Genomic DNA, 13191 nt, shown 5'->3' on the forward strand with positions numbered 1-13191 from the left:
GGCTCCCATGGCTGCTTGCAAGGAAGGCTTAGTTTTACGGACTGGCGCCGTAGAATCATTTGCCAGGTAAAATGAATCTGGGGAATATGCTGCCCCCTGGAGGGCAGCATCCGCAAAGCCGAACTGCAGCTCGCGAGGATGTCCTCTTTCTGTAGTCTCTATGATTATCCAGCACTTCCGGGTTGCAACAGAAACCAAAACAATCGTACCGCCGAGTGTCTCTCTCTCTCTCTGGTCTGGAGGGTTGGAAGACTCGAGCCGAGTCACGTGATTACCCCCACCCCTACAAGACTCGGTGTCTTTAAAAGGCCTCCTTGGTGGGGCGGGGCGAGGTCGAATGGAGTTTGCGCGTTGTGGAGAGGTGCGAGTGAGAGAGTGGCGAGAGGAAGGGCGGAGAGGTGGGTGGGGGGGCGCGGCTGGAGACGGAAACGAACTGGCAGGTAACGGTTGCGTTGCCTCTTCCCTCTCTTGGTCTCGGGGCGTCCGAGCGGCAGATGCGGCGGCGTGGGGGGGGGGGAGTGTGTGGCGCGTGGAGGAACCTTCGCTCTTCTCCCACTCACCCCCTCCCTCCCCTCTCCGCCGCGAGACGGAGAGTTCTGGTCTGCCTTTTCCTCGCGCCCCTTCCCTCCTCCGCGGGGCTTTCCCTGCAGCGCTGCAGGTTGCGCTTTAATCGTGCAAGGAGATGCATTGCATACGCGCTCTCGGGCATTATCCTCACGGCATAAGAAAGTCGTGCCTTAGAGCTGTCCCCCCCCCCGCCTCCCCGCCCCGAATTAATTTGGGAAACACCTGCATGGGTTTCCAAAGCTCTGTTGCTTCAAGAGTTTGCATTGCATCCGGCTTAACCTTTGCATGGCGTTTCCCCCATGGTGTTCATTGGACAGCTGGTGAATTAACCGGTGCTAACTTTCAATCCTATAAACTACAACTAGCGTGGCTATTTGGTGAATTCCGGGGTTATGAGATCCAAACTGTTGGGGAATGACAGGTGGCCTCTCCCCACGGTCCTAAGTAAGCTTGATTGTATGCCGTAATATAAATCGTCCGTCGCCAGCCACCCTCCAGGTTATTTGGACCAGTTCCCAGCATTCACTACAGTTTCCTGTGGGCAGGAAACTCCATGCAGTACAGGTAGTCCTCGATTTACGACCACAACGGAGCCCCAAACTTGGTTAAGTGAGACGTTGGTTTAAAGGGAGTTTTGTCCCGTTTTATGACCTTTCTTGCCACAGTTGTTAAGTCAATCGCTGCAGTTGATAAGTTAGTAACCCGGTTGTTTAATGAAATCTGGCTTCCGCATTGACTTTGCTTATCCAAAGGTTGCAAAAGGTGATCACATGACCTTGGGACACAGCAGTGGTCATAAGGATGAACCAGTTGCCAAGCATCTAAATGTTGATCACGTGACCATGGGGATGCTGAAAAATGAAAAATGATCATAAGTCACTTTTTTCAGTGCCGTTGTAACTTTGAACAGTCACTAATGAATTGTAAATCAAGGACTGCTTGTACAAGTCCACAGCCAGAGAGTGTTTGAGTTGGGGAAAGCTAGTGCAAATGTTACAAGGGCAAAATTACTTAAGTTAGGCTTGTTTAATGTCTGCTAATCAGTTTGTGGATCCAGCTACTGAGATTTGGAGGTATATTTCATGAACTTCAGCATACTTTGGAGAGTTGAGCTTGAGGAAAGAAACTTCTCAGATGCTTTCTGTTCTCAGTTCCCCTATTAATCTCTCCGCAAAACAAGGAAAAGAGTTGAGACTTTGTCCTGTTTCCAGAATCACAGTGCCACTGGATGACTTGTAGCTGCCTCCAAAAAGTCTAGAACAGTAATAACAATAGCAATTAGACTTATACATGGCTTCACGGTGCTTTACAGCCCTCTCTAGGCAGTTTAAGAGTCAGCATATTTCCCAACAATCTGGGTCCTCATTTTACTGACCTCTGAAGGATGGAAGGCTGGGTCAACCTTGAGAGGTCAGAATCGAACTTCTGGCAGTGGGCAGAGTTAGCCTGCAATACTGCATTCTAAACACTGTACCACCACGGCTTGCTTGCTTGATTGGCAAAGGGTTTGATAAGAAAAGATAAGATAGCCTTTACTGACACTTTTTTCTGGCACACATTAAAAATGAAATTCTGATGCCCACTCTCAAAAGAATATGTGTGAATGTGTGAGTGAGATGGCAAATCTTTTAGGCTCAGCATGTCAAAAATCCAGAAAGTGGCTAAATTGACTCATGCTGGCATGTCACACACCCACACTCCCCTTAAACAACTTCAACCCTAGTGACACTTGCCACTCAAAAAGGCTAACTTACTGCCAGGAGTTAGATTCTGATAGTCTTAAGTTGACTTGGCCTTCTATCCTGAGATTGCCAAAATGAGGATATATTTTAGAGAATTTTGTAAATAAAGCCCTTATATTAGGCAGTTACAGATTTGTGTTAAAGCATGCTGTCATTTTTGTTTGTTTATTTGATGCTGTACTGAGAAGTTAGAATGGACTTGGTAAGTTGCTCATTATTTAAAGCAAATACATATCTCTAGCTTTAAGAGGAATGTACAAATCCGTTCTGATTTTCATGAACATATTTTTCCTGTACAGTTGTTCCCTTCTAGTTGCACCCCTACTAAAATTGCTTTTTGTCTTCAAAGCTACCATTTGCTGAAACAGAAAAATGGGTTAGAAGAAATCTCATCACGACAGTATTTAGACTACATTTGGTTTATTATACAAGTTTATTATTTTTAACTAAAGAAATTCAGAGCATAGGTTATCAATTCATAAAGAGTATCATCACACATTAGGAAGCTATGCAATGTGAAGATAGTAATACTTTTTTCAACTAACCATAATTTGAAGATTCAAGAAGAAAAGAAAATCCTATACTAAAGGGGTAATATGATTCAGATAATCATGTGGGTTTAAAAGCCGAGTCTTTGTTTTTTGTTTGTAGTGGGTTATCTAAGGAATAATTTAGCCTAGATGTGTTTCTGCACTTCCTGGAAGAATGACAGATGACAAAGATGTACTCAGAGATGTGTGGTTTGGAAGAATACCAACCTGTTTTATGTTGTATCAAGATGAGAGTACCGAAAGAGAAGCGGAACCGTACTATGTAAGTCTATAACTTCATGAAAGACTTATAGCTGAAGAATATTGTGGCTGGGTTTACACATCATACAAAGTCATATTGTGGCTTAGTTTTGGCTTAGTGTGATATATCAACCCAGAGAATTACTCAGTAATTTATGGTTCAGGAAACTATAACCTAGAAGGTATAATTTTAGTAACTGTATTGCATATTTGACTTTAACAAATGATTAATGTTTTGTTGGATAAATCTTTTATGTCAATAAACATTGTTGGATTTCTATTTCAGATCAGCATTATTAACATTAAGTTTGATAATAGAATTTCATTTTGTTACAGGACCGATTCTGCTATTCTGTCTGGCACATTGTTCCAAGTTTCTAATATATGTTCAATTTTTTAAAATATATGTTTAAACATATGGCCAGTTCAGTCTCTGTGAAGTTCTATGAAGTAGATTTCATCAAACAGGAAAGGATAAAGTATGTTAGGCAATAAAAAAGTATCTTTGGTAATTTACATTTAACAAAAATCCATGCTGTGTAAGATCATCTTAGACTGATTCAGGTTTCTGACTTCCTAAGAACTGTTCACTTACTATCTTAGCAGGTGAAGCGTTCTGAGAAACAAAACCATATGCACACCATTTTGTAAATTTTGAGTTGGCATGATAAAGTTATTGACTCTGTCTTTTCATTCTGCTCTCTTAAGTCTCTTCTTTTTTGAGATAGTACGATGATGTGGGACGATTTATTTTCTATATTACAAACAATGAAATGCAAATTAACATTTTTTTTTATTGATGTCTTACATTCCTGATTATTGTAAGTAACATCTTCCTGTATGTCCAAATTCCATTTGTAATGGAAATACATTTCTTATGAAGTTTTTATTCTGTCTAGGAAGGTTTGCCTGAATCTGTAACTAGTATGCAAGTAATTGTAGATTGTGTCTTTAACTTTTATGCCCACAATTTTCAATCTAATTGCTTGAATGTCAATCCCATAAAGCTCACTTCTATGGTTTCATCTTATTGTGCAGTATGTTTTTTAAAATCACATATTATATACTGAAATTAATGTTTAATTGGCTGGAATCAGAAGAAATTTTATTGTGTTTTGTAACATAAAAAAGGCATTCCTTTTTCTTGTCCCGTAAAGTGTAACATACTTATTTGTAATTCCTCAGCCTTGTATTTGTGGGCTTGAAACAACAATAATGCTTTATTGTTCCAAAGGCGCTTTTTCAAGAGGCAACTGGACTTTTTGTTTTTTTCTTTGAAGATGTTTCGCTTCTTATTCAAGAAGCTTCTTCAGCTCTGAAAAAGCACCTTTGGGACAACCATGACCTGGATGACTGAGAATCTCCATAGACAATAATGCCTTATTGTTTTAGCAACATAATGGTGGAATAGGAAATACTCCTCTATCTTTCTGGTAATCCCATATAGTGTATATATATTTTATAGTGTTTATTTTAGTTTAAATTACAAATTTTGAATTAAATCCATATATTCTGCTTGAAATCAGTTCACAAAATGGGCAAAATCCATTTTTCAAACTTTGTTTTTCAGCTGCTTTTACCTAGGATAAGCTACCTGACACTTGTAACTGACAAAGTGAAAAAACATTTTCAAAAGGTTATGAGACGAGAGGACATCGGAGAAATATGGTTTGAAAATGAAGGTACCCCTTTGAAATGGTGAGTTAAATTTTTGAATGCATATTTTCTACAAGTCGGCAATCGTAAATAGAGTGAAAAATTCCCACAAACAATTTATAAAGTTAGATTTGCTGGCAGCCATTTAACATTTTCACAATCAAATAAAAGATTGTATCAAACTTTTCTAAAACAAACAAAAAACCTTATTAAGCACAGTCACTATGCCAAAGAAATTTTCTTTTCATGAGGCATGTTCTTAAAAGATTGCCTATATCTAGACATAAGCTCATTCTTTCTGTTAAATAAAATTATAGTTTAGGGATTTAAAGTTTTAACATTTGTCTATTATGTAAGAGTAAAGTTAGTCTTTTGCAGAGATAATTGTCGGCCCTGGAAGCCATCTTTTTCTTTGGATCTTCAGGGCTGACACATTTGGTGCTGTGGGAAACTGGGAAGGGGGATTGCATGGAGTGGTGGAGATAGCTATCTATAATAACATTCCTTTCTCTGAGAGTCAAGGACATTCGGCCTGCACCTAGAGTGGCATGACTGGGAGGCATCTCCAGTTGGGATGGTGCATTGATTGGACCATGTGATGGACATGTGGGTGCAGGGGAAGGGACTTTGGACTTTCTTTTGGGTGGGGAAAACCTGGAAGCTTTCAGATTCGGTTTTTCCCAGATGTGCCAATATGACATTTCTAATAAAATGGAACTTTGAGGAACTTCTAGCCTCAGAGTTTTCTTTTGTTGGGGGTGTTACTTGGAACCCTGACAATAATTTTCCCATTGCTTAATTCAGGAGTGATGAGATTATTTGCATCAATCTCTCTTTTATTTTGGCACACATGGAATCTGCTTAAAGGAGCTGTTGTACTGATGGTGATTTCTGGTTAAATGAATATTTGCTTATTTCAAATTTAGGTTATGCTATTTTAGATATAAATCCTGGTTGGTAAACCACTGGCATAGACTAAAGAAGAAAATGCCTATCAGTATTTCTTCTGCTACTACATACCCTTATTTTCTAGGATATAAATAACTGTAACCATATCAATAACTGAGTAGTAATGATTGTGATTAAGCAAGAATCTTGGCTAATGTCAATTAGAATTTGAAAAGAGCTTGGAATTGTCTAGCTTTAAGCATATTTAAATATGGTACTTAATTATTAATACACATGCCAAGTAATTAGCATTTTAGCAAGGAAGGAGTAGGGCAGAACAGAAATCATGTTCCTATAGTCTCTTCCTGACATAAAATATTTGCATGTACCTTAATTATTGTATTGTACATTTGGCAAGTAAGGGAGTGGATACAGTTGCAAGATATCCTAAAATATTTAATCCCATTAGGTGTAATATGAACAATGCAGTAAGAAACATCATCTACATCTTATTGGTTTTGAACAGTATCACAACTTTTATGGTTTCCATTCCTCTGTTTCTTCCTGGATATTAACTTGGCAGTTATTTCACACGTTTTATTTTTAATTATATTTGTTCTGTTGGAAGTTAATCTATGCTTTTCATGCACTTTCAGTGCAATTTTATATTTCCATCAAAATCACTTTCCAACTTTTCTTCCTGTTTTAATTGTAAACTGTCCTTGCTCCTCTTGCCTCTAATTTTGGGAGCCATATTTTTCTTCTGTGCACATTTTACACAACATTGTTCTCTTATATTCGCTTCTGGAGTTATCATTTTCATATATGCATTGTTCTACTTATTCACACCCTATTTCACATAATGTCATTAAGCATCCTTGTTTGTATTTACTAATAGCCAAACACTATACGCTTTTAAGAGACGGTCCAGTTTTTTTTCCCTCTTCCATTCCAAGCAGTTTCCACATCTTTTTTCTTTATATCAACTTCTGTTCATGCTGTTGGGAGGTGCATACTTGCTTGTTGTGCACTCATTTTATATTCATTTCAATTTCAGTTTTCTTTTTCTTCTTCTCTTCCATATCTTTTTAAAAATCCATTTTGAATACTATTATTTGATTTATTTAAAACCTGTTCTTTATATAGGTTTTATGACCTACCATTAAAAACCTACCTCTGATCTTATAGTTTATTGTACCTTTTACATAAAATAATTTCATTGCATGATTTTCTTCAAAGCTGAGTGATCAAAATCAGATTTTGATACACTTTCCAACAGCTTCTTTGTTGTTTTTATAGCAGATGCAGGGAGAGCAGATGCTGTTGGTATTCTTTATGTGTTAAATCCATAGGGCTTAAGGTCAGGAATATATTACAATTGTTATTATGTATGAAATTTATAGTTCCTAAAATCTGTGTTGATGAAGAAAAGAGGCAGATTCAGCTTTCTTATCTCAGTGTTCTGGGGCTTTACCTACTGTAAAATTATGAGTGGCAGGGCCAACCATACAGGACTCAATGCAGTTCTTGGGAAAACTATTGGAGGACAGCCTGCTATTGGCAATCATACAGTGGGTGTAGAAATCTATATACCCTTTTCAAATGCCAGGTTTTTGAGAAAAAATCAGACCAAGATAATCAGTCCATCCCCGTCCCCCAACCCCCACCCTGCCTTTAACATATACAGTAAGCTATACAACTCAATTGAAAAACAAACAAATCTTTGAGGGGGGAAAACTTACAATAATGTGGTTGCATGAACCTATCCAGTATGTCACATTTTGATTTGGGAATCTTTGCTCTTTCTTGCAAAAACAGTCCAAATCTGTCAGATTGCAAGGGCATTTCCAATGCACAACCCACTTCAGGTCACCCTACAGATTTTCAATTGGAGTAAGGTCTGGGCTCTGATTGGGCCATTCCATTCAATTTGGAGGTATACTTTTGGTCATCGTCATGTTGAAAGTCAAATTCCTCTTATTTCAAGGCCTGAAGGTTTTGTGCCAAAATTGACTGATAATTGATACTGTTTATAATTCTGTCCACCTTGATGAAAGTCCCAGTTTCAGCTGAAGAAAAGCAGTCCCAAAGCATAATGCTGCCACTACCATGCATTACTGTTGGTAGCAATAGTAATAGCACTTAGACTTATATACCGTTTCACAGTGCTTTTACAGCCCTCTCTAAGTGGTTTTACAATGCACAGTGTTGTTTTTGTGCAAAACAAACTTTTTGGAATTATGGCCAAAATGTTCAATGTTGGTCTCATCAGACTATAAGACAATTTTCCCACTTGCTTTTGTCAGACTTGATGTAAGATTTTGCAAAATGTGGCCAGACTTGGATGTTTTTTGTTGTAAAAAAGACTATTGTCTTGCCTTCCTACCCCAGAAATTCCTCCAGCTCTTTTAATGTTGCTGAATGCCTCTTGGCAGCCTCTCAAACCAGTTTTCTTCTTGTTTTTTCATCAGTTTTGGATGGACATACAGTTCTTGGTAATGTCACAGTTGTGCCATATTTTTTCCACTTGTTGATGACAGTGTTCCAATGTATATTCAATATTTTGGAAATATTTTGCCCCTTTCTCTGACTGATACCTTCCAGCAAAGAAATTCCTTTGTTGCTTTGTAAGCTCTTTGAAGACCATGGCCTTTTTCTATAAAATCAACTGAAAAAATGTCAGAAAAATCCTACTAGAACAGTTGAACTTAAATGGCCTTCATCGGAGTCCCTTTAATTGATGGCAGGTGCGTACTGACTACTATTTACCACCAGTTTAAATTTGATTGATTAATTCTGAACACAGCCACATTCCTACATGTCAGAAGATATGACCACTTATGCAATCATGCTATTGTAAGCTTTTTATTTCTTTCCTCTTACACTTTCCAATTTGTTTTCAGTTGAATTGTACAGTTTATATGCTATATTAAAGATGGGAAAATTGTGAAGTGATTTACCTTGCTGTGATTTTTTATATCTCAGAAACCTGGTATTTTAATAGGGTGTGTACAGTCACTGTATATGTTTATTCCCACTTACCTCCAAGATCCCTTCCAACTCTGTTACTGTTACCTACTTCTCCCTTTTTATCTCTTCAGTCTGTTGTAGATCATCTTTTTGGGCTATGCTCCTGTGTACTATTTCACATAGACTTTTGTCTGTGAAGATCATTCTGTTAACTGTTTTTAATAAGTTTTTTGCAATTCTTCAGCTGCATAATATTAAAACGTAATATGTTTCCAGTTGAATGATTTGTTTTTTAAAATTGATTAATAGAGCTGCCCTACAATTTTAGAACATCTATATTAAAAGGCAGGTATGAGTTTGGTTATATTAATCTATAATAATATTGCCTGATATTGTTTAAAAACATGGTGTGTTCCAACATTATATTGAAGCTTAACATATTTTTATGGCAATCCTGGCATAAATGATTTAGTCTTTAAGGAGCTTAAACATTCTTGCAACTAGCTACTGGATATGTGCATTGATATCAGACTTTAGTTTATCACAACCAGCAGATGGTGCTAAATAACTACATATAATACTTCTATCATATATGCCATGTTCAGCTTTTCCTGTGCATGGTAGGTCCATTTGATCTCACACATTAAGCAAGTAAAAAGTATGACCTATTTTACTAGGCTGACGTTATTAAATAATGTGTTTGCTTCATAATGAATATCGTATTCACAAATTAGAATGGAATTCTAGCTTGTGCTTTGTTATGCTAATCTTATGTTTCTTCCATTAATGTTAATGTCCAGTTATTGTTAACATTTATGGATAATTGCAGGTTTTAATGACTATAGTTTTGAGGATATGGCCAGATGTGTAGATCTAGCTTTCAGCCATCTTGTTGTTGAAGTCATTCTTGACTTCAGAGTCTTCTGTTACACGTATATTCATGTTATAGTATATAGTATAACATGAGCATATTCATGTTATAGTATATAGTATAACATGAGTATATCACACACCTTTTGGTGAATAATACAATTTCACTTTTTAAAAAATCCATGATGCATTCCCATTCTGATAATTGGTATTCTGTCTGCATTACAAAAAAATTTTAGTCTCATGTTTGACAAAGGGCTAGATTAATTAAGAACTTCAAAATTCCCGGAAAGTTAGTAGAAAAATATTGCTACAGTTTACAGCTGTGTAATCACATGCAAATATATGACATGAGAAACTCTATCATCACTATAATGTAAAAGTTTCATTGTATAGTACAAAAACATTGTCTTATAGTACAAAAACATACTTATTTTTGGACAGGGTTTTTACACATCTAACATTGTAGCCTTACATGGTATCTTTTGCTAAGAGAAGAATTAAGATTTTTAAATAAGAATAGGATTTCTGTTGAAAATATGTCTAGTAATGTATCTTGCAGCTTTAGAGAATCCATCTGCCTGCTTTATCATTTTAAATATTTATCGCTTTCAGTTTTTGTCAGCATCAACCTTGACACCAGTAAAACCAGTAAAAACTACAGAACATGAGGTTAGACATGGGTTGGAGGTTTTCATTTGATGACTTTCTCAAAAATCTAAAAGACAAACATGACTTTTTGGAATTGGAGATTATTTTAGAAGAACCATTTGATTTACTTTACTTTGCCTCTCTATAGGTAGAGGACTCAAAATCTTCTTTCTACTTTTCTTAACCTGGGTTCGTTTCTTCTATAAAGCTGTTGCAAATTTTCCTGTACTTGCAGAATTTTAGCCAATCTAGTAGCTAAAACTCCCCCGTCCCCCCTTTTTACTGTGGTTGATAGAAACCTAATAAGACACAAATTTATTCTACTTTTGCTTTGCAGAAAAGCAAAACAACCTAAGGAAAGAGTTTGTCTCTGACAAAATGGTGCTGTAAAATAAAGAAGTAGTTATTTTTCCCAATCCAAATCTGGTGCAGAACTCTGGTGCATTGGTGGTAGTTTTCCTATAAAATTATAGAACTTGAATATTTTACTATGACTCCTATCGCTTTCAGACTCTTGATATAAACCCTTGAGATTTCTTAGTAACATAGTGTAGCCATGCTGTTCATGCTGAATCTCGACAAAATCATTTTCCTCAACAAGACAAGTGATAAAAAAGAATTTTCAAGGTGGTACAGTGAGTAGTGAGTACTTTCCTCAGTTTGATGTGGATAGATCTTTGTTTCTGAGGTATTATTAATGTGTCATAGACAAAACTACCTTAGAAGATGAGTGATACGTGACGTGTACAGCTGTAGCTGCTTTTGTGTCAGGTTTATATGTCGCCTCAAATAAAATAAATTGCATTTCCAAACAAATAGTCTTTGAAGAAATCTTTCATTTTATTAAGCACGACAACCTGTCCCTGATCGTGGCGTAGCCAACTCTGACTTCCTGACCACAAACCTTCCCTTTCTGTTCCCCAATTCTCTGCGTCTCATTGGCCCTCTTCCAAATCATTCTCCCCATATCTACTACTTAAGCTCCCAGGAATGTCCCCCCTCCCATCTCATCTCCTAGGGGATATTATCTTCAGGGAAAATAAGTAGGTGAGAAGTCAAGCGTCCTCTTGCCAGCTGCCCCCTCTTCTCCTTCTTATGTCAGCACTAGAGTAAATGCAGGTTGAAGTGCTGACATCTTGCTCTTATTGCTGTTTCCCCTGAAAGATTTCCGCTAAAATAATATGAAAGGGGAATTGCCTCAGTTCTTATTTAAAAATATATTGAAGTGTATTCATGCATATTGTATGTCAAATTTGCTAGCTAAATTTTTATCTGGAGATATTTGTCAGATTCATTTTCTCTCTATCATTCAGCTTAATTCTGTTATGCCTACAATGTTAGTATATTTCTCATTGGAATTGAGAGTTGGAAATGATAGAGTTGGAAACTGCTAAACTTAGCAGTTTATTAATATACCTAATTTTCTGTAAGAGTGATGTCACTTTATCTGATTTAAGCAAATGAATTTTATTGCTAAGTAACAGAAAGTAGGTTATATTGTGAGGATGCATATGGCCCTTCCTTTCTGCTCAAACTGCTTTTGTTTATTAAAAGGATCAAACCAGGAATGTCAAAGTATGTGTAAATATAGAATTTCTGGTGTACCAGAGAAATGCATGCAAATTCTTCTTTTCATTTTTCAGATAGCACACTTTTTCATGATGACCAATTTGGATAAAAAGTGGCTAATTTTAAATGCAAAACTAAGATATACTTTCTGAATCTGAATCCTGTCAGGAGTTTATCAGCTATTACCAGAACTAGTTAGCATGGCTGATGGTTAAATATAGTGTAGATCAAAATCACCGGAGGGACTCAAATCAGAGAAAAACGAGTTTAGGAAACCAGTAAATTTAAATCATGTTTTCTGATTCTGGATTATTGTCCTAAACCATAAAAAAATGAAACACAATTCCAAGTTTGCAAATAATAAACAGTTGAAAATAAGAGCATAAACCTCAAAACTGTGCTAGAAGGCAATTCAGCATTTATTGCTAAAATGAATTTGGCTAATGACCTGGTTAGAATTGTTTTGTCAGAATCATTAGGGTCACTACTGCTGGCAGCAGCCATCATGCCAGATATGTGAGCATTTGATCTTTGGACCACTGTGAAAGTATTTGGTGTAACTAGGATGATATTTGATCTTTTTTCTGTAACTGATTTCCAAAATTATGATTACATTCTGTGCACAATGATTATATACTGGACTGTAAGGAACATTAAATAGCTGATGAACATGGCTGATAATGTAGGCTATTTGTTTTAAAATTTTATGGAAAGTGTTGTACTGTTAATCTATTTAACATGGGATTGCACATTTTAGCAGGGTTTGGGGAACGTGATGACATAATAACTACAAAGGAAATGGAATTTAAGCATTCATCTTTTCAGAATTTTGATTTTTAAAATAAAATGAATGCACTAAATTTGATTTGTTTATCATTTTCAGGGGCTCAAGGCACCACAAAATAACTTGCTTATGTTTTGTTACAATTCTTGCAATGCAATTATTACTATTATCATGCTCTCTGCTTTTTAGGCACTATCCCATTGGTTTACTATTTGATCTTCATGCTTCAAATGCAACCCTTCCATGGAATATCACAGTACATTTTAAGGTATATAAGCAATATATCTCTTTAATATATACTTCAAAAAATGTATTAGAAGGATTTGTGCTTTAATTACTGGAATGAAAAAGAAATGGTAAATATTAACAGATAAGTAAAGGATTTGTATATTATTATTTGTTTTCAGAGTAGTATGTTTTAATATTCTCCAATCTCACTATCAGTTTAAAAAATGTAGTTGTAATAGTATTGGGGGGGACTTAAAAAACCTGAAGAAATATTGATTTTTTTGTTAAAAGTTGCCTACCCTCTTTCATGCATAATAGCAATAAAAGCAATAGCACATATTGCTCCATAGTGCTTTACAGCAGTGGTCCTCAACCTTTCCAGCTCTACGGACCGGTGGGGGTGGTGACAGTGGTTGAGAGAGGGAATGGTTCTGCACAAGCAGGCGCATGTGCACCTGCTGCTTGCACAAATGGA

At 36.5% G+C, this 13191-nt stretch overlaps 1 protein-coding gene across 2 annotated transcripts in view; it reads left to right on the forward strand.

The window, feature by feature from the left end:
* Positions 1–262: 262 nt before the first annotated feature.
* ATG5 (autophagy related 5) overlaps positions 263–13191 on the forward strand; it is a 39885-nt gene continuing 26956 nt past the window's right edge. Inside the window, exons 1-4 of one of the 2 annotated variants that reach the window (XM_070953692.1) lie at positions 263–361; positions 2961–3122; positions 4671–4798; positions 12678–12756. In XM_070953692.1, the coding sequence (XP_070809793.1) occupies positions 3015–3122; positions 4671–4798; positions 12678–12756 (315 nt within the window). In that variant the 5' untranslated portion in view covers positions 263–361; positions 2961–3014. Of the gene's footprint in view, positions 362–404; positions 441–2960; positions 3123–4670; positions 4799–12677; positions 12757–13191 lie in introns of those variants that run through there. The other variant, XM_070953684.1, reaches the window with a different exon arrangement.

Source organism: Pituophis catenifer, unplaced genomic scaffold (genome assembly GCF_029215685.1).
Source record: "Pituophis catenifer annectens isolate HBS135680 unplaced genomic scaffold, rPitCat1.0.hap2 SCAF_1, whole genome shotgun sequence".
Classification (NCBI taxonomy): domain Eukaryota; kingdom Metazoa; phylum Chordata; class Lepidosauria; order Squamata; family Colubridae; genus Pituophis; species Pituophis catenifer.